Source organism: Lonchura striata, chromosome 2 (assembly GCF_046129695.1).
Source record: "Lonchura striata isolate bLonStr1 chromosome 2, bLonStr1.mat, whole genome shotgun sequence".
Taxonomy (NCBI): Eukaryota; Metazoa; Chordata; class Aves; order Passeriformes; family Estrildidae; genus Lonchura; species Lonchura striata.
The window spans coordinates 90,381,552-90,408,315 of NC_134604.1; the positions used below are offsets into that span (position 1 = coordinate 90,381,552).

The 26,764-nt window shown below is 40.4% G+C and overlaps 1 protein-coding gene across 1 annotated transcript; it reads right to left on the minus strand.

The window, feature by feature from the left end:
- Positions 1 to 1,205: 1,205 nt before the first annotated feature.
- EDAR (ectodysplasin A receptor) lies at positions 1,206 to 26,375 on the minus strand. The gene is made up of 11 exons (XM_021545571.3): positions 26,313 to 26,375; positions 25,485 to 25,607; positions 24,218 to 24,399; positions 19,215 to 19,300; positions 8,603 to 8,689; positions 7,341 to 7,469; positions 7,178 to 7,252; positions 6,805 to 6,877; positions 5,923 to 6,082; positions 3,153 to 3,213; positions 1,206 to 1,780 (listed from the first exon to the last, which is right to left on the minus strand). The coding sequence occupies exons 1-11, from the start codon at positions 26,361 to 26,363 to the stop codon at positions 1,461 to 1,463; spliced, it is 1,347 nt and encodes a 448-aa protein (XP_021401246.1). The 5' UTR covers positions 26,364 to 26,375; the 3' UTR covers positions 1,206 to 1,460.
- Positions 26,376 to 26,764: the final 389 nt, after the last annotated feature.

A 26,764-nucleotide genomic window follows, 5' to 3' on the forward strand; every position in this document is an offset into this window, starting at 1 on the left:
GTTTTATGTTGCAGTATTTACTTCCCCTAATATACAAATCAAGTGCTGAAATGATACTAAATATAGATGTTAAAGGGTGATGATAAATGTTTTGCACAATTATGATACTATCATAGATAACATCTAGTTACTAAGTAATGGAATACTGGTTGTTTAATTCCGAGTAATAGCAAATATTTTTATAGCATTTTGTTCAGTTGTGCATTTTGGAATTTAAGAAGTACTTCTATGTAATTGACACATCTCTTAATTTAATGGTTGCACTTGGTGAAATCCATCATCACTATTTTGGCTATAAATCAGGCAAATAGGTTTGGTAACAGACACTGATCTGTGGTCTGAATGAATTTTAGATAAATTTTAACTGTGAAAATCAGACATTAGTTAAAAGAATACCAAATTAGGTCAATTTTTGTACTTCACAAACTCACAATAATGCATTATCTTCCAGAAGAGTTTAATGTTGCTGGTGGATTCTCTGCTCATGGTCTAGGTTTACAAGAGTATAGCATTAAAAACACTTTTTTTCTCCACATTTTAGGGGTCATTAAAGAAATCTACTCTTTTTGCTCTTTGTGTCACATGTGCACCACTGTTTTCTGGAATTCCTCTGGCTGAAGTATAATTTGATATATAGATGTCACTACTGGAAAAGTATATTTTTAATGGTAGTGGACAGTCTGGTTTTGGTTTTGCTTTTTTCTTCACAGTAAAGAAAAGAAGATTTTGCTCTCCAGTTGCAAGGAGTATCTGCCCACTTTTACTGCCCAGTTGCTAACTAGCTTGTCCTCAGCAAGTCAGCAGTTGGAATTTATAATTTCTGAAATGTCAGAATGGACCAAGAGTGCATTTATGTGCATTATGTAGATTGTTTTGAAACACTTCAATCTGTAAGTTATGGTGACTCTTTTTCCATGTACCATAGTTAGTCAATCTGAGGACTGTGCATATACACCTATGCACATAATGCAATACTCTAGATTCAACAAACCCATAATAAGTATAGAAAAAGAAACTGGGTGGAGCAGATAGAAATCTATGTGCCTAATGTGTATTTATTGATACTGTAGCTGTGGTACTGCTTCTGGCTGTAACTGTTAAACCATTGAACCATTGAATGAATAAGAGACATGCAGGAAGGATATCAGAAGGGTTATTTGCCCTTCTACTCATACACAGACTGCAAAATGGATGTTCGTGTCTCTGCTTATTATCCGTAACTTTTTAACATGATCATTTTGTTTAATGACATGTTTCATGCCAACCTTCTTGGGAAATTTCTGCTCTCATTTTGGTAGATGTGTTACTTCACTTTTAGAAGTCAAAGAGAAGAGCTTCCCATTGGCTATTGTGACCATTTATGTAGAAGAAGCATCAATGGTCTTTCGTCCAAAGTCTTTGATGCAGTGCTAACTGGAATCACACTTCTGATGTGGAGGTGCAGGCCCCAGGCAGGCATGTCAGGATGTCCCTGCTGGTTCAGGAGCTGGCATTGCTTGTGCCCACTCCAGAATGTCTGCACACAAGGATTCAACAGCATCCAATCGCTCGATTTGCACCAGTTTGGTGAGCAGTTCTGGGATGCTGTAGCCTGCCGTGCTGATGCGGTCAAACAGCTGCATGCCGTCTGTCATGCCGCCAATCTCATCCCGCTTCAGCCCAAAGCTCTCGGCGAGGTGACGCCACGTTTTCACTATGGCTTTCTCTGTGTTGTAGGTCGAGCTGAGCATTCGGCTGGTCTTCTCCAGGCAGTCAAAAGGCAGCTCTGTAGGGCTCAGACCTGCAAAGGGATGGGGGGGATTGTCAGGTGACCCTGGGTACAAGTCTTGACATTTATTAAAGTACAACAGATTACACTGTTAGTAATGAATACAGCTAAAATCTTTAAGTGATAGTTCATGATATATGTCCAGATCCAGAGTTACTACTGCATATTACCAAATTAATTCTTCATAATGACAGTAGGATATCATAATAAGGGTAAAAAGTTGCCTGGAAAAGAAGTAATAGATGGGTTGTATGAATTCCCATGGCTCTGCCCTTTCCTTCAACAATTTACTAGCTGTTAGAAAATGTATATTGCAACTACGTCCCTAGTGAGCAGGCCCATTAATATACTTCTGCACGTCAGGCTCAGTGCTTGAGCTCCAGAGACAGCTTTGACCCTTCTCTGAGACTGTCACCAGCAGCTGCTGAAACATATCTGTAATTGAAAGTTGCCCTTGTAGGAAAGTGAGAAGTGAGGTGAAGTAATGATGCCAGATGCAAGTATAAAAGTCCCTCCAAGGGCTTAACTGTCATTACTATCGTGAATCTCTAGGGAGGATTTAACATTCATCCTGGGGGGGAAAGGCTCTTTTCTCCTGGACATATTTTCTATGTATTCATGTTCAGAAAACAGAGGAGAGAACCAGCTACAGCATTTTTCCCAAACCAGAATGCTTCTGTAGTTTTCCTGCTTCTTACTCATCAGCAATAATTTGATGGTAGACAAAGCTCCCTGAATTACAGCATACTCATAAATGTGCACATAAAGTGTGTGTGTGTGGGAAGTAAATACAGTCACATCTCCTGTTCTGCAGGGAGCTCAATTTGTGTCTCCTACCAAAACAGTTCATATAGTCAAGTGCTAAACAGGGTCAAAACACTTACAGCCTGGAAACTCTACAATTTGTTATGAGATGTGGGACAGAATTTAGAGAAGCAGAGTAGGCTGAGACTTTTGTCTTACCCTCAGTCCTGACCCTCCCCAAACCACACTTTCATATCTGGAACTTCTTTTTTAATCTGTTAGCTAAAGAAATAAGACCAACAGGTTTCCTCTAGATGGGGAATGCAAAACTGCTTCTCTGCATCTTGGTCTGCTTGTGTGTCCCAACACAGCCCCCCACAACTCTTCCTGCTCCCCACAGGAAGGAAGGCCATGCATGTGCCTGGAGAGAAGCTGTGGCCTCTCCAGCCCAAGCCCAGCCTGGACAGCTCTATGGTCACAGCACCACAAGGGTCCTGGCAAGTGAATACAAATCTGCCTCCAGAGTGTCTTCTTTGTTTTGGGACTATTTTCCATAGATAGCCAGAGGTGTTTCTTACTTTATAGCAAATGCTTGTGATTTGATTTCATATTTTAACATAGGCTCAAACTGTGCACTCACCTTCTGCAACGTCACATACGTTAGCATAAACGTCAAGTATCTTTTTCCTTCGACTTTGAATCTAAATGAGAAGAGATTTATTTCATTAATTGTTCAGTTACAAGATCAAACAATTAGCAGATAGCAGTGGAAAGTCTGTGGGACCTCTCCATTTCATGGGGTTATTACACAGTGTCCTCAAGGGTCCCTTTCGAAGACTCAAAGAAATGACACAGCAATTATTCCACATATTTCTGATTTCATTTGCCACTGCTAGAGATCTTTCATTTCAACTTCTAGACTTTTTTTGAGAGCGAGTACTTTTCTGCTCTAGCTCCTGAGAATGAGGGCAAATCCAGTACCAAATATGCAATGATGAACATGTGGATGTCTAGGTAAGCCAGGTCAGGACTGAATACAAGGTATTAAATTCAGACTGAAATTGCCTTCTTCAAATAATCTAAGAGAACTGTAGGGGAGGGGCTCTTCTTTTCTGTCTCTTGAAGTAGACAGGCTCAGTGCATTACTAATTAACTGAAATATTTTTCAGATAGGTTAAGAAAAAAAAGCAAAGTTTGGGAGAGGAAAAATCTGAGGTCCAGGGGGATCTAGTCATTTTTGACAAGCAAGAAACAAGGCTGAAAACCTGACATTTTTCAGGCTAAAAATGGACACTTTTATATAGTTTCATTTAGTAAAATATTCTCAAGTTTTGGCTTTGGATTCAATGTGGAGTGAAAACAAATGTCAAAATGTCACGAGCTCTCAGGGACTGAAATTTTCTTCTGTGTGCCAGCTCTCATTAGGACTGAGCTTTCTGAAAAGCTGTCTTTTTGACAGGACTCTAGCATTATCTCCACAAATTTGTCACTTTTCACTGCAAACGAGGCTTGAATAAAAGCTTTGCTTTCAGTACTTAGTTTTGTGGAAAGGTTTCCTTCACTTTATTTGGGCAGTAAAGGGCAAGGTGCATCAATGACGTGGGTTGATGGGCTTGCAGCTGGAGGGCAGAGTGGCCGCTCCACCAGGAGCGTGCCCGGCGGGCGCGGTGCGAGCGCGTTGTACCGCGGGGCAGCGCGATGCAGGCACCGCGCGCCGTCCGCTTCTTCACTTGGTCAGTCGTGCTGATATTGTAGGCTTGGACTACCTGTGTCAGAGCCTTGAAACCAGGAAATTTGCTTTTAATGGGGTTTATTAGAACTCCTTCTAAGAAAACTATTAGGCCCTTATTTCCATTCTCCCTCCACTTTCAGGGTAAAGAAGCAGGTTAAGTAATTCCTTGAAGAATTATGCAAGGCGCTCTTTTTACCAGAGCCATGAGATGGGGGGGGGGGGGGAGTGTTTAAATCTTAAGCTGAAAGCAAACTGGAAATGTTTAGCTTGATGATCCTCTGTGTGGCTGCACATTGCAAATGGGTTTTTTTAATAACTAGGAAAAAGAAGACTTGGTTAATAGCAAGCCTCTAATTTTCTTCATCCCTGTCTAACTGCTCTGAGTACTCTTTCCTGTGCTAGTAACTCTGCTTAATTCCCAATCTGAAGAAAATTACTGCTCTTCTAACTTCTGGCAACTGGCTTAGTTGTGACATCTTAGGTATGGAGTGGAGAATCTTGATGCAATCTGCTCTTTCATTGAAAAGTCTGTCTTCAGCCTTGTCATCAGTCTTTAGTCCATGAGGATGTGTTAGAACAAGTCTGGAAGAAGTAGTCCATGTTTTAGGTGGAGAATGTATCTATGAAATAGGGTCTTTTGAAGGTAACCTGCTTCTTATGAAGTGTTCTGATTTCATGACTACTCAAGGTGTATTATCCTATTTCAAGCCAGTATTTACAGAAGTATCATAAAGTTGGATATTTTAGAGAGACCTCTAAAACCTGAACTTTAAAGTGTGAGCATTGGAATAATATCTACAACTACAAAACCATTTCACTTTTGTTGAGATTTTGTGTGTCTCATCTCAGCTGAAAAGTGGTGTGTTTTAAAAATTTTGAGCTGATTCTCCCAACAATTTAAAACATGCAAACAGGAAAAGATGCATTTTCAAACCTATATTTTCTTAAACGATATCTGATGTCTGATATTAATAATGTGATTCGGACCTAGCTATAGCCATTTAAAAATAAATTAGAAATACTAAAAAATCAGAGTAGACACCTTCTTTCTAAGGATAGTTTGATGTTAACACAAACTGAAAGGTTGTGTGGGTGAGGTGTGGGTTAATTGTGCCTTAAAATGCTCCAAGTGAGATGAAAAGCCCTGAGCAGTGCAGGCTCAACAGGAAGAAGCAAAGGCTTTCCACAGCAAAACAGTGGATTACGGTGTCCTTCAGAGCACAGGAATCACCTTCAAACCATGGGTTTTTTTCAAAATTCCATATGGAAACCAAGCACAACACTGGATATTATTGAGAAGTCTGTGCTGTGGAAATACCAATGCAGCTGGGTCAACATACTCAGATGTTCTGCTGTCAGCCAAATCCAGCCTGCTTCATCATTTTACTGTCTTAGCATTAGCTATGACAGGGGATTGCTGTTATATAGGTGTAATATTGCACTCAAAAAAGCAAATTAATTAGTCCTGTAGGAAATTTTATTTCTATCCTTGAGCACTATACGTATGCATATATGTCATTTGCAAAGGAGATTCTATAACAAGTTTGTCTGGAGAAGCTCTTGTAAATCAATCTGATCTATCCTACTATGCATTTTGGGGGGCTGATAGTTTATATATTTTTTTCTTTAAAAAAAGTAGAAAAAGGCTCTAAATTTTTAAATCTCAAGGTAGCCTTACCCCAGTTGATTTATTGCTTGTAGAAGATTTATCTCTGGCCAAATGCACTAAAGATAACAAGCATCTCTCTGGAGTCCCTTGCTTGTCAACTGCAGCTTCTTCATCACTATCCATACTCCGGCTTAAAAGTCGTTCATTCTCAGAAGATGCATCATTTTCACTGTAAAATGAAGGATAGGGTTATCTTAGTCTCTCATAGATAGACTCGAGTTATCTTCTTTTTGCTTCCTGAGAGTAATGAAATAGAAGTGTTTTCCATTTTTTAAAATGCCTTTCCTCTAAAATCCTGTGACTGCAATGGCCTTCACCAGCCCAGTGTGTACGTGCAACTCCCACCAAGCCCCACAGTCACAGGTGGCTTGCAAGAAGCCTTTTACAGAGGGATTTTCCAACTGAAGACAGCATTAAGCCCACCTTAATCATGTTATTCAGGCAAGTTTGGCTGCTGGGCAGAAACAAGATGACAAAGACTACCACACCATGCCATGCAGATGATGCTAGGGACAAGGTTTCCTTAAAGCCTGTAGCTGCTATTTTTATCTTCCTGCCTAGAAGGGAAGGGGAATCTCAGTAAGGCCATGTGAGTGAGGGCTGCACTCAGGACCCAGAAATTAACCTCTCAAAAGAGGAGATGGAGGCCAAAGAGCTGATGAATTGGTCACAGAGGGAATGGGAAGGACACAGGTGTCTCTTCACAATGTCTGTTTTCATCTCTTAGAAACCAGAGAGGGAAAAGCCTACTAAGGCATCTGGTCTTTGCCCTGCTGCAGCAACTTGCCAACATACCCATCAAATTTATGTGTTCCACTGTACCAGGAAGAATGATGACCATGTGTCTCCCCCATTTCAGTGAAACTGGCAATATATTTATCTTTTACCCACCTTTTGACAGCCTTAGCTGGAGTTGCTGTAAGTTTTTCAAACTCTTCTTTCTCAGAGAAGATCACAACATTATCTGTAGAACAACAATTAGAGAAGTTTAAATTAGCAATAAGTTTCCAAACCAGTGCTTTGTGTCAGGAGCTAGCTCTGCTGGCAACCCCACTGACAAAATACATCTCTCTACTATATTTTTAATTGCTATAAGAGGATTAAGTGACATTCTGGAAGCACAAAAAATATAGACAATTCTTCAGTAAACTGATGACAGTTTTATATACTCCAAAGGAGAAACTGTAATTAAGAGAAAAGTATTAGGAATATTTAAGCCCAGTGTTGTCTTGGATAGAAAAAGCAAAACTAAACCAATTTGTACCTTGCACTTCTTTCTTCTCTTCTTGTGTGTTAGCCTGAGCTTCGACATTTTTTACTGAGTGGCTCTTGCAACAGGCTAGAATATACAAATATAACACTAATTATTCTCAGAACCTTTCTAAAGATATCATTTGCAACTAAAATTTTACCTACTGAACAATTACCTTGAGCAGATGGCTTTGTTTTTACAATGTAAAACATGATGATGAGGACAATGGCAATAGCCATTATGAAGATGGTAGACATAGCAATTATAAGAGCTGTAGCCAGATGTCCTTGTCCTGAAAGATCTGCTGGAATAAAAAAAAATAAATTAAGAAGAAAGTCTTAGGATCAGAGACTAGTTAACAGTTTGCAGTTTGCTCTACACATGGTTTGCATAAGCTTTTAGTTGATCTGAGTCTTGATTACTTGTTAAGCATTGAAAAACTCAGTGTTGTGTTTCAAGCAAGTTAATTAAAAAATTCTCAAAATTTTGATATTTGCATAAATGTGCAAGAAACAGGTAGTAGTACTCATTAAGAATATTTGATGGTATGATTTATCAGATACAAAGATGTAGGAAATTGTATTTTAATATGGGAAGCTGTAGATAAACAAGAGTAGAAGCTTTTGTAGCACTGCATTCTTGGAATCAGCCTTGACGAGAAAAAAACCAGTAAACATACAAAGGAAAAAAGAGCTAAAATGACTGTTGATAACTGTGGCTGCCTCAAAAGCTCTAAGTTAAAAGGAGGACACAATGTACATGTGGAAAAATGGATGTTTTTCTAACAGAAACTTAAAAAACAGTATGGCTAAAATGTGAATTTAAAATAAGCTAGGTGAAAAGATATTCAGAAAGAAAACTTGGATGGGAAAGGCTAGAATTGAAAAGGTGTGAAAGGATGCAGAAAATTATAGATGTGCTAAAAAGCGTGAAAGCTTTAATTTCTCTGAAAATGTGGTCCTAACAGTCATGTTTTCAGACAATACCAAGACCAGCACTGTCAGTACCTTATTAACTGTACCTTTCCCATTTTGACTTCTCAGGTTCAAAAATTTTTAAAAGCCAAATGATTGTGCTGGAGAACTGTTTATGTTACTTCGATGAGAGACTGACCATATTTGTGCATGAATTTATTTTCACCATTCTAAGCTAAGCTTTGCTGAGGCATAGTGCTATTTCTGTAAAGCTACAAATAATGAGCTAAATTTATTGCTGGCATCACTGGGTACAGCTCAAATACTTGTTACATTGAACTGACAAACAGCATTGTTGTTAACTGAGAAACAAAAATGAATTCTGTATTATTTCTAATAGTTCTAGAAATCTGGAAAGAGTGACAATGAAAATAGCAACAGATATTTTCAGTTTGGTTGCACTTTGTTGATGCCCCTTTCAAAACATAGAGCTGCGAAATTAACCCTGTGAGTGCATTCTTACCTTTGTGAGCATGCTGGTAAGGTGAAAAAGTGCTTGTGCCAGAGGTGCTTGGGAAAATGGCTGAAATGCCAGAGTTAGAGCCTGCACCTGCAACATAAACAAAAATAACAAAATTCCATTGTTACTTTGTCCAGTCAAAGGAACGGGTTGGCTCAAGGAAAGAGAGCCTTTACTTGGCTTGGTTGCATTCCCATTTATTAGCAAAAGACCCAAGAACTACTCGCTCTTTGAGATGTCCCTAATCCAGAAATGTGTAACTGATAGCCTGAAAGTTGGATTACAGACCATGTTTGTGTACACTGTCCAGAAGGAGTGAAAGTCAAACTCCTGAACAGATACAAACGCAGAAGAAAAAGCCAACAGTTCCACATAGATTCCCATGTTATGGATCTGTCCTGGGCAGCAGAGAGTTTTCCAGGGTCCAGCTGATTACTCAGTTTACAATCCACTCTAGTATTTGCAACTGCAGACTGAGACTTAGCTGGTAGATTCATCAAACTAGTGCATCTCACAAGCAACCTTCACTAGCAGCATCACTGTAAAGCTGTATGCAAACCCTCATGACTCCATGGGAAAACCTAGGGAAGGTGACAAATAATGGTGTTGATTGCTTTTCTGTTCCATGGCGCTGTACTGTTTTAAAAGGGAATTTTAGAATTTCCTAGAATCTAACTGGGCAGTATGTGTCTTATGATCTCTTGTCATTCCAAATCTATATTCTGGGGAGAGTGAAAATTCACTGAAACAATAAATGAAGAAGCTATAGGGAAAACTTCATCCTGTCAGAGGGATGAGATTGTCCAGTAGGGGTTTCCAGGTCTAAATTCTACAGTCAAGGTTAGTCTTTCACTTGGTACCATGCACCAAGTTCTCAAAGCATTAAACCAGGTAATAAAATAACATATTTTGACAATAGGAAACAATAGTGTATATTATTAGGAATAAAGCTGTTTATAGGAATGCTTTTATATAGGAGGGTGTTAGCATAATATTCCAAAATTTAGGGTTGGGAGTAAATGTTATCTTCCGTCTCAAATGAACTTCAATGTTATTGGTTAGTATGTTATGCAAACAGCTACTATCAACAGACAGTGAAAATCATTTTCTGTCTTGGAGGAAGTATGAAATTCCTCCTGCTTTGTGTTAGTTGTCCGTGGAAAAAGTGTAGTGATAATTAAATTCAGAAGTCCTAAGGCAAAAAGCTGTCCCAGTCAGCTGGTAAGGTGTGCACAGCACATGGCTCCACAAGCTGGTTTGGCAACTGGAGTAGATGAGAGCTCACTGTGCCCTTCTTTTGACCAAGTAAATATTCAAACAAATAAAATCACCAGGTAAACTTGACAAGAAATCAAGTGGTCTGGAATTGTCTGAGAAATGTTCTATGGTTAAGAACAAAGCAATATGCACATTCTTCAAATGAAGAGAAATGTTTTTTTAAAAAGAAAAAAAAAGTACTATCTAAAATAAAACATGTCTGCATGTTGCGAATGAGAAATGTACACCTAAAGAGGCTGCAAAGTATGAGTTGCAGGTGTCTTCAAAAGAAATTTTCTCTAACAATCATAAAACTTCTTTCAAACATTATTTGTTGGAAGGAAATTGATTGACTCATTATAATTGGTATTTTTTCAAACTGAATAAAGGTTTTCATTAGGTTTTAAATATACCAGTTTATTAATTTGGACGCATTTTGTATTTTGCAAATGAAGGTTAAGGCTTATTACATAAGTCTTGCCTCTGGTCCTTTCTCTGTGACAGATTTCTTTCTAAGAATTAGTTTTGAGCTCCAGAAACTGTAATGCAATGAGACTATCTATGGATCAGTAAATGAAACGGTCATCTGCATGTAGTGGACATTAAAGACAGGTAATTTGTAAAATTTTCAGCAATTCTTCACAAACTGAAGTGAATCATCCTTGGTCACGACCTCTGTGTTTACTCATTGTGGCTGGACAACAGAGGAATTGTAACAAATGGCCAGTGCTTTGGCCTGATACTTTACTTCATGTTCATGCACACACACCAGGCTTATGTCTATTCTTGCAGCCCCCCTGGCAAATCCAATTACAGCCAATTGGAATTCTGCATGGTCCTTGCAAGCTGCAACAAGTCAACAATAGCTTCTCTGACACTGCCCCTCAGTGAGCACAGGCAAGCTGGGCTGCTTTGTCTGCCTCGAGTTTAGCTAACAAGCTTCAGCTCATCTCCCCGAGTGAGTTTAGCAGACTTGCTTTTCTTTTCTTTAACTTGAACCACGAAGTCATTGAAGTATTTCTGCCTAATAATCTTCAGTCTCTTGGTATAGTTAACTTCATGTTTTTCACCCATCTGTGCAAGGAAGCAGAGCCTTTCAAAGTGGGAAGTCAGGCAGCAGCAAGTAGCACAGCAAGGGTAAGCAGGAAGGTCACCACTCTTCATTCAGCATCACTGCCACCCCTCACCCAGCCCCCCCACACCAGGGCAGGGCGTGCTGCCCACACCATGCACAGACGTGGACAACACCCTCCCCTCTCCTGTGCACACCAGGGAGAGCCTTCAGCCCCAGGGCCTTTGAGCACAGGGTGCCCTGCATGGGAGCAGAGCCGCCTCCTTTGTTCTGTAGTGCTGGCATGGCAAAATCAGGCTGGTGCTAGAATGTGGTGGCCTTCTACACATGCCTGGGAGGGAGTTAGTTGTTACAGATATTTTAAGTCTACTGTCAAATTTAATAATTTGGCATATCCATTATGAGCCAAAGATTTCCTTTAGATGTGGCTTAGATGAAAGTGCCAATTCATGCACCTGCACTATGAGAGGAACGAAACTGCCACCTGTTGAATTTCAGTTTATATCCCTTTTGTATGAGTAAAAGAGCCAACTCATTGCTTTTTCCCAGTCAGCACCACACTATGACTGTAATGTCAGTTGTTCCTGTGGACAGTTTTGCATCCCAATCACATTATTAATTCTGCTTCCAATATAGATGACACATCATCTATAAAGACTTAGATATAGCCAAGGCAGAGGCATCCTAAGGTGTTATATCACACCATATGGAAACAACCCTATTTTTTAAATAAAGACTGATGGCTGTAATATTGCTGTGTAAAAGAGTGGTTTATGTTCCTAGACACCTGTATGCAATACTGTAAGAATGTGATAAAGAAATTAGGAAAGAAGTTTATCACTGGTGGTTGGTCAACTTTTGCATTATAGATGTTTTTATTCAAAAAAATTGTGATTTAGTTGTAACTTTCTTGGAGTCTAAACACTAAAAAAAAATGCTCCATACTTATTGTTTAAAAGAACAATTGAATCTGTATTCACTTTTGAATGTTTGGGGATTTTAACTCAAAAGATAGCTTTAACTTAAATTACCATGCAGCTGCCTTTTGTTCTTTCAGGAAACAAATGCTGGGCAATAACATACTTCTTTGTTGTTGTTTCAATTAACCTTTCTGCTATATGTAACAGAGTATTCCAGTTGTTCTTGTACTTTGAGACACAACTTACAATAATAAGTAACAAACAAAACTACCAGATTTATGAGAGGAGGAGGGGGAGGGCACAGGGAAAGAGGTTTTACCACCATGCCCCCTTGCAAGTGTTTGTGAGCGAATAAAATCTGGTGCAGTAGGAGACCATATGTGCCCCTGACATCTGTTGCTGTGGGTATCAGCTTACTGGTCCATTCAAAGGACTGCTGCTCACAACTAGCAACAGATTTTTTTGAGCCTATTTAATACTTAATAGCATGTTAAAAAAATCCCCAAAGTCTGTACACAACAGACTATCAGAGTGATCATAAAATAAGACACATTTTATGTGTCTGTATGTGTATCTATTCAGTGCTCTTGAGTGCAGCTTGCTTTCTCCTGATGCATCTCTCCTCTCCCAGGCATAGTCCAGCTATGAATGGCACAGACAAGCTGTGAGTGCCATCACTGAGATTCTTTTATGGGCTGAAGTAGGATAAAAGACACATGCAAATAAGTAATTATCAGCCTGAAATATGAGATGAAAAATAAATTATTCTGAGTTGAAATTCTATAAAAGTAGACAGTTTATAGCTGGCAAAGTTAAAAATGGATTTTAACTAAACATAGTCATAAATAAAGACCTAGATATGTAGAAAGCAAAGGTCAGAACATTTAAATAATGTAAATCTGTATTCAGGTACTTAGGTGAAAGGTTTTCTTTCAAACTTAGGAAAACAAGATTTCAAATTGAATGGCTGTGCACTTGGAAAGTCATGGAAGCTAAAGCAGCTGTCAAAGCCAACCTGCTTTCTGAGGTGCCTACATATGACTTCAGTAACCAAACATAAACCAACTCTGAAAATATCACTGATAACAGAATATATCCTATGCAATGCAGGATTGCCTGAGTGATCTTTATTTTACAGATACTATAAGTTACTCTGATATCTTCTGGAGTCAGGTAGATACTTCAGTTAGTGTAGGTAGCTATTACACCAGGAAGAGCATGAAATAAATTAATTCCTGAGAATTAAACTTCTGAAAATGATGATAGGAAAGTTATCCCCAACTTTTGTTTTCAGTCTGGTCAATCTCTCTGTAAGTAATCACATCACATAAAAGGAAAGATTTTTTTTCTGTTGTGCTTTCTATCATGTCTATAACTATTTTATTTCTCTCTCCTTTTGCCAGGGCAGGAAAGTGATGATTATAGGCCACATGGCCTTAATCTGACAATTTATTTGCATCTGTTGAAATTTTTTTTTAGGACTCACTGGGAGCTGTAATCATTGCACAGCACTGGAAAATCATAGAAAAACACTCCATGACTTAATCTTCTATCCAGGAATTCTGTTATCACCCCTTTCTCTGTGCAACATGAAGGGGATAATTGCTATTTAAACTTTGTTGTCATGACTTTAGAGCATCATAAGGAAGAGAACAGACCTGCCTGGAGCTGATGTCCCATTTCCCCAGTGTCCTGGTGGCCATACCATCGGAATGGGTGGTGAGATGAAAAACCAGCAGCTCTGCAGGTTTTTCATCTCCTGAACCCAGTCAGAGCAATCCTGCAGAGCCTCCCATGCACAGGTGGTGCTCACTGTGGGAGCTGCAGCTCCAGCACCAGTGCAAACATCAAAGTCATTGAAGTGGTTTTATTGGGAAGAATTGCACCAGGACCACACAGCGTCCTGAGGGATACCTGAGCTCAGCTTTCCCAGCAGCTGAGGACAGCATAGGAGACATTTTCTTCTCAGATCCCCCCCTTGAAGGCTGGCGGCTAAAGCTGGCCAATTTGATACTAAGATTAGGTCCCTTTCCTAATATGGATAAATCCTTAGAGGAGAAGAATCAGACAATACAAGCAGTGAATAATAAAGCACAGCCTTCTCCCAGTACATATGTGAATAGGAAGTGGATATTCAGAGATCAAGCAACCCAAAAAAAAGAAAAAAAGTATGTTAGTTCCAGATAATAAGCCTATTTGTTTGTAGGCATAATTTGAAACAGAAGGGAAAAAGGTCCTTATGTTGATTGTATTACAAAAGGATAAAACTGGCAAGGAATGGAAATGAGTGATTCAAAAAATGGAAAGTTAAAATTAAAATATCTGAAATAATTATTTTAACTAATAAAGTGGTTTTGGCAATGGGCTTGTTTGTGTTAAGCCTTTCAATTAAGGAAGCTGAGTTCTGAGTCTTCAGTACATGGATTTAGATGTGCCCCCCTGATTACAGCTCATCACATGAAACATCAGTTGTTAGTCAATTGTTCCATCTCATCTGTTTAGTTATTTTTGAAGTTCTAATGATACAATGATAAAAATAATATTTTCTATTTCTAGATGTCATTTGCTCTCTGGTATTTAAAAAATAGCCTGACCACAGATATTTTCCTTTATCAATATTTTTCTTCTTTTTTAATTTTCCCAAGCTATCATTGGTAGGTGTGAGACCTAAAAACTTACACAGGTTGGTTTTTGTATCTCTTTTCATAAACAAATCCATCAAAAAAGGTGAAATAAAATAACATGAAGTATTTTATGCACATACACACTTATGAATATATACAGTGGATTAAAAAGAAAACCCTCAATCAGTTGCTGACGTTCTCTAGACCAATAATCTGTGAGTGGAAAAGGATTTGTATATTTGATGCAATTGTGTAAATTCAGCTTCAAAGTAAGTGTTTCTAAAGTTAGTGTAGCAGGGTTTGATTTTTTCTCCAACATTTTTGAATTGGAGTGATAAATATCAAGGTTTGAAGAGAAAGAGAATTAACACACATAATTGAGAGTTTCAGCTGCTAAAAGACAAAATCTCTTCCAGCAGTAACTGTACCTCTCTGCCAGAAAAACTCCATATATGGAGTTTCTGTCTTTTGCACTGGATAAAAGAAAAAGAAAACAATAAAACCCATCCTACACAGTCAGAGGTCTTAAGTGACTTCAGTTCCAGAGGTTTTGGTGGAGAATCCAGCACCATTAACTGTAGGAAGCCACATCTTAGAGTGGTTTGGTGTTCATTACCTTAATGGTTTGATTTACATGGAAAACCTGCCTTCCCTCCCTTTTGCAGTGCTGTTATTTATCACAGAGGTATCAGATCCCCATTTATGCCAGCAAGGGGCATTGTTGGCTCATGGTCTACCTCAAGCACAGCTGAAGCTCTCACACCTTTGATGTTTTACATTGTGCTCCTCTGTGCTCGGCGCAGGAGCTCCTGAACAGGAGACTCAAGGGAGCTGCATGTTGAGAGGCCAGAAATCTTACACAGCTGTTTCACAGTGCACAAGATGGGGCAAACTGTAGTCTTTTTGGTGATGTTCACCTTCTTCACAGTAAGAAAAAAACCTTCCTGCTACACAACACATTGTTGTGCTCATGTGTGAACAGCCCTTTTCCTCTGCCTGCTGCTGACAGGCTGCCACTGGAGCCTGTTATTCCTCCCAGGCTGCAGAACTGTGCTCCCATCCTTCAGACCAGTGAGATTCAACACCATAAACACGTTTGCCCCAATTAAACCTCTGGCCTCTGTGAATCATCTCCCTTTCCTCCCCATCTTTTCCATGCTATTTTGTGCTATTTATGTCTCAAGTCCTTAAGGAGGGGGGAAAAAACCCAACAAGGTGACACAGGCCCATCAAAGAATTTCTTTCTCACTTCAAGTCCTTTTTACACTATTTCCAGATGCTGGGGCATGGCTGTTCATCTTGTGTCCTTGGCCATTTCAAGTTTTATTGACTGCACATGAACTGAAAGATATTTGCTTACCCTTTGATCAAACCCAAATACTTTTCTGCAGATGAAATGTGTCATCAGGCAAATTTCCTGAGCAAGTTTCCATGCAGGGGCACATACCCCTGGACTTGGCCATCTGTAACACATAGTCCAGGCACTTCCCCAGCAAGGAATGTTTACAGCTAAGGAGAGCACCTAATGAAGGACTGAAACAGGATTTATCTGCTCTCATTTTTCTGTATAGAGTTGTAAACTCAGACCTTGTCACCCTGAGCCTCCTATTCTTAAGAAATTTTCCATTTTCATTTCCTTGTGACCTGCAGGAGAGTTTGAAGAATAGGAGCTCTGGAGGAGAGGCAACACTGTAGTGTGGGGTTTAGGCTCCTGAAAGCTGTCCACTGCTATTTGAAGTTTCAGCAAAGGAACAGAAGATTCCTGGTCACTTGGAGTTTTCATACTAGGTTCTCCATCCTGACAGACAGTAAATAAACAGAGATTGTTCTGCACAAAGGAACCATTCCTACCAAAATGCTGATATTATCTTTCATGTGACAGAAGCCTCCTCCTGTTGTTAAGGTTATGTGCTCAAAGTGGAGCACTTAGATGAGTTTGGAATTTGCAAACCTCAAAAAATGCCACAGTTGTGCAGCACTGCCATGTCACCTCTTCTTTGCTTTGACTGGTATAATCTGATGACATTGAAATGTGTAAAAAACATCATCTGAAGGAGCATTTCAGGGGGTTCCTGCAGCAAGGCTGATTTTCCAGATGGAATATAAATTAATGCCTATGAATTGGGGCACTGCCTTTCCAAATGCAGTCCAGAGATTTAGATATCATAAACCAAATCACCTGAGCTTAGACTTGGATTTTGAGACACTTTCTTGCTTTTTGAACACTTGTTGAACACAGGCAAATGGTTGGCTTCATGGACTTGACTAAAATGGAAATATTTAGTACTTCTAGGACTAATGTTTTCTTTTATATTAGTATCCAATCAATTTGTTGGTTTATGCACCTGCCTAAATGCCTCACAAAGATAATACATATTTATTCTTGTTTTTATCAAGCTAAAGATTGCATGTGGTTGATCAGTTGTACTGATCATACTTTCCTTATAGAAACACATTACCTATTGTATCTGCCAGATATCCTACAAAAGACAAAGGTGAGTAAAAGCCATAAGATCTGGTAGTTTCTTCCCAAATCAGTAAGTTATACCATGACAGATATTACTAACAACCTCTTTCAGCATTTGTTTGAGACAGACCATCAGAGCTGAGGAAGGGATTAATTTCCAGCTATGGGTCAGCAGTATCCATGATTCTATTCCCACCATAGAATAGCAGGGGCAGCCAGGTGCAACTGCTTATCCCCTCATGTCCCACATGAGTCTCTGTGCTGGGTATGGCTGGGGTACAGTTAATTTTATTAATGGCAGCTAGTATGGGGCTATGGTTTAGATTTGTGACCAAAAAAGTGTTGATAATTCAGAGATATTTTCCATATTGCTGAGTGGTGCTTATACAGCACCTTTTGTGCCTCTCACTCACCCCATCAGTGAGAGGGCTCTGGGGACACAAGGAGCTGGGAGGGGACAGGACAACTGACCCCAGCCGATCAGAGGGACATCCCACACCATATGGTGTCATGCTCAGCATATAAAGCTGGGGAAGAAGAGGAGCACATTCAAAGCTGGGGAAGAAGAGGAGCACATTCAGAGTGATGGTGCTGGTGTTCCCAAGTCATTATTACATGTGATAATGTGTAATAATGCTCAGCTTTCCTGGGGATGGCTGAGCATCCCCATGGCATACTGAACTGCCCGTGGAAAGTGGAGAATGGATTCCTTGTTCTGCATTGCTGGATGTGTGTAGCTTTACCTATTTAATTGTCTTTTCTCAATCTCAAACTCTTACCCTTCTGGTTTTCTTCCCTGTGTGTGTGGGTGTAAGTGACTGGCTGTTTGGGGCTGGACTGCCAGCTGGGGTCAAACCACGACCTTCCTACCCTTGTGTTTTCAGTTACCTCTGCACCTTCTTCCTGTATCTGGCATTTGGGTCCTCCCTAGCACCCTTACTTCACCTCCTAAACAGATGTTATCTCACCAAAACCATGCCCTTCACTCACTCCCACTGTCTCAGCAGGAGGGCAGTCTCAGGGCTGGGTGGGTTTCTGCAGCCAAGTGGGATGAGCAGCTGTACAACAGAGCAGCCACTGTATGCAGACAGCTCAGGGAGGTGCCTCCTTCTGCACTGCTATGCTCACCAGGAGCTCTGTGAGGTGGGGATCATCCCCTGGCTCCTCCAAGCTCTTAAACTGTAGAAAGTGGTAAATGTTCATGTCCTATTCTCCTTTAAAGTGACTCCCAGAGCACCAGTGATACACAGTTCTGCAGCATCTGAATGAAGCAATTGCTATTTATATACATAAATAAATGCTCTGGGAGTTTCGGCTCCTGCTTTCAAATCAAGCAGACAAAATATTTCAACACCTTTTCATGACAAAGATTTCTAAAAGAAGATAACATGGACAGGAGTTTTATTTTAGAGGCATCAGGTTTTGCTGGGGAACTACTAATTTTTTCTGCTTGCTTGGGTTTTTGTTGTTTTGTTTGAAAGCTTTTTGTCCTGATCTCCTCCAGATTCTCTGAGGGGGTGTTAATGAAATTTGGTCATTCAGAGAAAGCCTCTTTTTTTTTTTTTTTTTTTTTTTCCCCACTTTCTTTGCCCCCTAAAGGAGGCATCAGTTTTCTGGGGGCTTGGCTCTGCAGGCCAGTGCTGGTGTGAGCTGTCCCTCCTCCCTGTGGCATGAGGATGGATAAGTCATTGCACATATATGTTATGCAAAAAAACAGGTGCTTCTATGGTGTCACACAAACATTCACACACAATTTCCTCAACTGGCAAACTAGAGACCCTTTTGTCAGTGAAATCTACAGAACTAATTCTCTTATCAGTGCTGACCACCAGACATCACCCTTGAATCACTTTACAGCAAAAGGATATGAAAAAGTATGATACCCTTTTACTCCTACAAATTACAAATCTACAAATTGTCCCATGTTTTCTTTACAGCTCAACTGAAAGTCAGTTACAAAAAAATACAGACATGGGATTTCCTGAAGCTACTGGTTAAGTAACCCTAATAAGTCCTGCATGGGATATCTTAACAGATGAAAAACTGGAGGGCAAATGAGCAATCGTAGATCCTAAAATCAAAGATTCTGATTTTTCCTCAAACGATAAGCATTCTCTCCCTTTGTTGGCAAGGCTAGTTGGAAACAGAAATTGCTTAACTGGAGCTGGGTTTATTTTTTGAACATAATTGTCATCACTGAAAGATTTCACATTGAGCTTCCAGATGATTTTAAGTCAAAACCAGATGAAGTGCATTGAAACATTAGAACACTTACATTCCTTGGTGTTGGGAGGTGCCAGCAAGCACGAGTAGCAAACCATCCCGTAGATGTTCCGAGGTCTGTTTTCTAGCATGTAGTAACTGCAGTGAAAGGCAAGAAGAGGCAAAACAGCACAAATTAATATGATATGACTGAACATGGTTCAGCAGCAACCAATTATAGGGAGATAAAATCATTTAAAAAAACTTTTATAAGCAGTCTGAGGCAAAGATATTTTTTTTTCAAATTGCCTGAATAGACAGTGTGCTTCTCTTCTTTCTTTCCTCCTAAAATGTAATTAATCAAACATCTAGACATGACAAGATGTGGTAACATTGCCTAAAACAACGTTAGTTTCCCTGCTGAGTTCAAGCAGCAGTTTACAGCATGCCCTGATATAAGATTTTTCAAAGTAAGAGAATGCAGTTTTTTGAAGCAGTAATCTTTCAAGCAAGACCACCAGTCAGATATGGTTAGCTAATTTTTCTCACAAACACCGTAATAATAATCTTTGTAATCTTAGAACCAAATCTGAGCCAGATCATAATAAAAAATACAGGGAAAAAATGCCTTCACAGAGCAAGGCAGATTAGGTTTTACAGTTTTGTTTTGTTTTGTTTTTTTTTTTTTAATTTCCTTGCTGTATTGTTTATAAACTAGTCCTTGATAGTGGAATTAAAGTGTGAAGGAAAGGTTTTCATAATTTGAACTTTTGGGCTGCTAATAAAGTTAGTGTTGAAATATGGTAATTGGCTACTCAAGAGCTGGATCCACATTCACCCTAATGAGTAATTACATCAGAATCATACATGTGTTGATGTAACATCATACTGTTGATGTTACAGATATGTCTTTACAAATCACTTGTAAATCACTACATATTTTAATGAAGAGATGAATAAGTTCTTAATCTATTCTGTGCAGACAGGAACTCAACATTACAAACACTTTATGCAACTGGGGATCTGTTTTCTGCTCTTATATACCTGCCTATGCATGTGAAGTATGGGTTTTTTCTGGAAAATGCATGCATTGTTAGGAAATCACTGCTGAAATGGTTCAAAACCAGTTGGTATATTAATGAATGACAAATAAGAGATACAGGTCTAGGAAATGGAATACACAGAGATGCAAAGGGGGAGGCAGGGACTGGAGCAAACTCAGAGAGTAGGGGAGCTACACATATTTCCTCATTTCTTTCTTACTGGTTTTAAAAGATTCACCCTCACTTCATCCTTCTAATATCTCTTGTGTCTCATGTGCCAGTCTACCATTCTCTCAGGAGCAAAACTTCATCTTTCTTCTCTTATGGGACCTACATAATTTTAGGTTGTAAAGCAGTTAATAAATACACAGGAAAAGGCTGTCAAACCACAAAAATAAAAAAGGAGTGGAAGCCCAAAGATACATGTAAATCTATGAAGAAAAATACAGGACAGTTAGGATCCACTCCAATAGCTGTGTTGGTTTAGGAAAGACAAACAATTCTTCTGACAATTAATTCAATCAAATTGGTGGAAGAATTCTTGGTTTTCACCACAATGCAGAATGGTGGAGGACATGTAAAGAAAACTGAAAAGGATACTCATGGAAGGCAAACATTCATTCATGTGAGTAGGAAACTCTGCAGTTGCAAGCATGATGACTCATCCCCACAAAGTACTGGCAACAGATTTGTGTTTCTGGTTACTTTCCAAAGCACCAGATATTAAAGGTAATGTTGGAAATATGTGATAGCTTTATATCACCAACTACAGAGAAGTGACCCGCTAATGACAAAATAAATTTGCAGAGTATTACTCTTACATTATGATGTTTATTCTTTCTTTCCCTGCACCTGCCAGGCTCAGGTTTGGAGAAGCTACAGACAAAATCCAAGAATAGAGGGTAGACTGAAAAATGGACTTATTCTCCTGCTTAACACCATGCTGGCTTATCTTGGCCTAACCCTGGTGGTCTCATTCCAGACTCAGGGACTTGGACTCAGATTTAGGTCTGCCCTCCCACCATAACAAGGAGCCTGCGACTGTGGCAGGAGGTGGAGAGGGTTGGGTGTTGTCCTCAGCAGGGAGCAGTCTACAGAGAGACATCAAGGAGGAGTATCTTTGGTGGAGGCATCTGCTGCCTTATCCAGAGCAGCAAGGGTGGGACTTAGAAATTAGAAATTTAACCAGTTAGAAATTAACTGGCTAAACCTTTTCATGCAGAAAACAGAGGAGCATTCACTCCTTCTCTTAAAACCTCTCAGAAAACTGATCCTGCATTTGCTGTGGCCATGGACAAACACAGGAAATGGGAAAATGTCAGTAGAAGAGGAATTTCTGACTGCATTTAAAAAGAAAATGATCCCATTGCAATTCTATCTTGTGAGGGGACTGGAGACTTATCCCAAGCTGAAAATAGGTGCTGGGACAGCATAAGGAATATGTGTTATTATTGTACTTGACCTGTTCTTACTCCTTATGGCCACTACTGAATGAGTACAGACAACCAGGCTAGAGGAACCCTTGCTCTGACCTGCTTGTAGTCAGCTGTGATCTCAGTCTCACTCCAGGAACACCTAATGGATCACCCCATTAAGGGAAATAGTCTGAGTCACACCTAATTTCCACATTCTTAACCTGTCTATTTGGCATGATAGAAGAGCTTCTGGGCAGGGAGCAGAGGACAAAGCCTGCAGTGTCCCAGGAGGTTCAGTCTAGGTACCTCTAGAGTTCACTGGCAACTGAACTGTGGTTTTGAGGATCACAGCTTTGGAACTAAGTCTTTAAAATCTTCCCTGTCTTGCACACTTCTGTGAGCATGACAGTGTTATTTCTATTTTATATGAAAGGGAATACAAAGAAGCAGTGGATGACCTCTCCTCTTGTACCAAAGGCCTCCTTCCCTAAAATTGGTCATCAGTAATAGTGAAAAAAAACAAAAAAAACCCCAAAAAACAAAACAAAACAAAAAAAAAAAAACCAGAAGGCAAAATATATAATTATCCAGCACTTATTTTAAGATAAAATACAGAGGATGGCTCTTGTAACCACTGGGAATGGCTGCCTCTTCAGTAGTATTTTGCCTGAAAACTTTTGTGCAGAATATGCCATATGCTCATCTTTTCCTCAGGCTTCTGTACTGAGCTGGTGAAAAATAGCAAAGGGATGAGATGTCCTTAAGTGCAAACAGCAGCATGTGGGCTGTTACCTTGGCCAGGTCTGCATTGTTTATGGAAGCAAACCTCTAAAAATGGAAACCTTGTTTTTGTCCCTGCCATCCGCTCAGGGGCTCTCTGAGGTTTACTGCCCAGGCAATGGAGCACCCTGCCAGCTGCCACTCACCCTGGTACCTGGCTGTCCCTGTGGCACAGGGGACAATAAGGACAATCAGCTACTCACCAGCTCTCTGCTCTGACACACAAGCTCTGCATTTCACCCACCAGCACACAGGAGCAGTGTCTGAGGACTCTAAGTAGCATGAGGAGTCAGGGCAGCTTCAGAGCTTGTTTTAGCTCATATTTAGTTTATCTAGAGAATTCCATCTATTCAAGCTTGGGCTGAGAGGGTGTTTCTCCTTACTGCTGGCTTTGCCAAACAATCCCAGGACCTGAGCGTTGCAGGAGGAGCGGCACACAGCCAGATTCCGGCAGACCAGTTTCTGCTACAGGCCACACCTGTGCAAACATGATGTTTTGAGATTTCTCCCCAAGCACCAGCTGTGCAAGCTGATTATTTTCAGCCAGCACTCTGCTCCCACCTGGGTGACCTCATTAGTCCTGACAAGAATTGCAAAACGGCAACTGTGACCACTATTTAAGTTTCTTGCTCTTTATGATGTATGAGGGGAAGTCAAGAGGGAGTTTTTTCAAGTCACATCATCAGTCTGTTTGGCTGGCAGCTAGACAAGTCCTTTATTTTATTTGTAAACTGTGAAAATTTCACAAAGACTTACTGATAAAATAAACCTGGAAGCTTGCAGGGCCTCTTTAACAGGGCTTCCTGTGCTATAAGGGGTGTGGGTTACGCAGCGTCTGCAAACTGCACAAAAGCCAAATGTCAGTAGGAATTACTCTCTAAACCAAAGAGGAATAGTGGCAGAAGCTGAAAAGGTGTGTAAGGTGAGGTTGTATGTTAGAGTATTTAATCACCCTACAAAAAAACATCAAGAGTGCATATATATGCTTGAGTTTACAGACTTTCAGATGTAATATTGTCAAGGATATACATATCCAATGTAGCAATTTCTTTCTCACCATTATAATGAGAATTATACCGAGTGTAAGAGACCATTACAAAGATGGACTTAATAAACAGCACCTATTTTAAGCCCCTTCAGCCAGACCTGAAACTTGTTTTTACTCTGAACAACACTACATTAACAGCTCCTCAGACTCCATTATGTTGTGTAGAAAGGACCCCAGAGACTAAAATGCCTTGGTAAATCTCACTGAACAGCTATGTTGGCTAATACTGTCAACTACTGACAAATATGCCAGCTGTTCATATCTGGAGAAGTGATATTTTATGCCCCTAAACATGCTGTAGTGCCAGCATAAACCATACAGGGTATTTAAGGTGCTGTCATGCAGCTCATATGCAGGAGGCAGGACTCAGAAGGTGACCCTCTGAAGCTACAGCTGGAGGTCAAGATGGATTTCTTTGAGTGTTTAAAATGGCACTGCATAGCTGAGCTTGTTCGCTTTCCATTTCTAGTAAGAAGAAAAAGTTATCTAGTTGTTCCAAACAGTGAGATTTCAGTAAGATTAAAAACATCTTCTTTAGGGTCCCTTCCAGGCCTAACTATTTTACGATTCTGTGTTTATTAAACTCACCAATGCTTTTGAAATATTTAAATGTATTGTTTTAGTAGAGATGAAAAACCATAATTTACCAGTATTGTACCTACAGTCAACTTTGACATGGAAAGGCTGTCAGAGATTTTGACATCTGAAAAGTACCTCCCAGTAGACGGAGTATCCCATACCTCCTCTACCTCTCCTTGGGTAGAGCAGAGGTCCGTGGATAAGTCCTTACCCTGGGAGACAAGGACCACACTCCGCATCATTCTCCTGATCCCCAGGTGTCATGACTGTGGCTCGGAAAAAGCCCTCGCAGTCCTTGTGCCGTCTGCATATCTGGTAACCTCCTTTGGAAAACTTCTCAGAAGGGCAGGGGACGCAGCCATAGTCCTCATCTTTGGTGCCATATCCACATGTCTGCAACAACACAGAGTCACTCAAAAGCAGTCTTGTGCTGCACACCAACTTCTAGCAAAAGAGAATGTTCACAGCCTGCCCCATTGGCCTTGCAGCACAAAGGGAAAGGAGTCTGTCCTTTGGCCTGTTAGTGTCTATCCTAAAAAGACCATGCAGGGATATGAGGATGCAGCACTCTGTGTGCTGGAAAGGGAGAAGGGGAACTGGAGAATCACACTGTTTGTGAGTGGCCCCCCCATACTACTTCTACCATAATCCAGCAAACTGTGGAAGTGAATTTCAGATGCTGCTTGGATAGAAAGTGAACTGAAAATGGAAGAATAGCGATGACTCCTACAGGAGAAACACAGCTGCAGCAGGGCTATCAGCAGTTTCAGGTTAGGAAACCCCAGAGGGAACCCAAAAGGCAATGTTTGAATAAGATTTTGTAACCTCTGAAATCACATGTCCCAGCTGAACATTGCATTTAGATTAAATAAAACTAAACCAAACTGGTTATTCAAACATACTTGTTTGGGACTACCAACTGTGTGAAATGCTTGCAATAGGATGTTTATCCCATTAAAACCAAACAAGATTTCAGTAATTTTTTTTTTCTAATAAGCAATAATTACCTACTGTAAATCAAATGGTTACTTGGGAACCATAATTTAAAATATTGCGGAAACATCCAAACATCCAAGTTCCTCTAGTGCCAGAATATCTTAGCAGGAGAGCAAAAGTAACTTGTCAGTGTGAGGGCAAGCAAGCCAGACTGACCAATTTATCACTCTGTGTTGGAATGTCAGCATCAGATTCTAAATAGCTACTGAGATGAGAACAGACTCAGAGACTGTGTATGGAACTTTAACCTTTCCATTTTTACAGTATCTTTTTTAACAGGCTGCTCCTGGGATATGGGTTGCTGGCGTGCATGCAAGGTGCCTCACTCCCATGGCACACTTGGAGGTGTGAGTGCTCCTGCTTAGGCATCCTCAGCTTTCCTATTTCCTTTCCTACCTATTACTTCCACACAACAAAGCATTTGGGTTTTTTGCATTTAGTGCTTGATTTGTTCCCCCAGCAGCAGAAGAAGCTGGCATTACCATGTAAGGCTCTTCACCCGGCTCACACTTGGGGCAGTCGTGGCACATGCCAGTGGTCTGGTTGTAGTACTCGTTCTCACCGCAGTTGGAGTATTCGGCACTGGCAGAGTACACCAGGGAGACCTGTCACCAGAGAGCATTCCAGAGCACTGTCACTTCCACTGCCATCGTCCTCCATGCCTTACCCCCTCCCCTTGCACATTTGCTGCTGTTCAGCAGGGCCAGCACTGCAGAGTGAAACACCTAAAGCTCAGAAGCAGAAGTGGTGACACTATTTAAATGGAAACAGATGCAGGTTTCAGCAACCTGGTATTTCCAAGAGTTTCTCAGAGACTGACATTCATGCTTGTTTGGCACTGCCACTCCTTAAAACACTGAAGGTCACAGTTCCTGACCTTGTAACTCACATGCTCTCCCACACAAGCAAATGCCCGAGTTCACACCCTCATGACTCCCAGCTCTAAATGAGCCTTCATAAATGTGACTGCAAGGGACAACTATAACAACCAGAGATAATGCACTGCCTCAGGCCTCAACCACAATAGGGCTGTGCTTCATGTCACAGCCACGCTAATGTGCTCTTCTAGCACTTTCTGTCTCTGCTCCATCCTAGGTCTTTCTCCTTCTCCTCCTTCCTAGCAGCCACGGTTTAAACTGCACATTCTCAGGCGTTTTATGGAATGAAAATTATCTACATTGAGGTTCAGTCCCTAGGTCATGTGTGGGTCTGCTACCATTCACGGGTGGTTATGAATAACCCAAGCAGAACCCTGTTATCTTTGCACACTATAGAGACATGTGCACACAGAAATACACAGAAATACCTACCATCAGGAAAGGGAACACGTGAGTCCATTTACGTTCACCCAGGTGAGCCATGCTCTCTTGATATTTTACCTGAAAAGATAGAATTGGTGTTTGTTTATGAACATGAGTAAATATTTGTGTGTGTTGCCAAAATAAGAACAGAAGGGCTCATAAGCAGAACAAAGGTTACATGGGAGCAATGCCCAGAGGTCTAAACAAAGAGAGGGGGAGATGTGCACGTGCAGTTGTGCACACACAGGCACCACACCCCCTTTCTGCACATCTCTTTCCTCTCTTTGAGAAGACAATGGCAGGAGGGGATCCACTCTTGCCATATTTACAAAAATCTGTAAAAGATGAGGAACCATCTTGGCTTGCTGAGACATCTTCCCATGAGGGAATGGAGGGCTGCATATTGACCACTAAATGAAGGAGGTAGTCTTGATCACTGAAATGAAGTAGCCCAGCTTGTG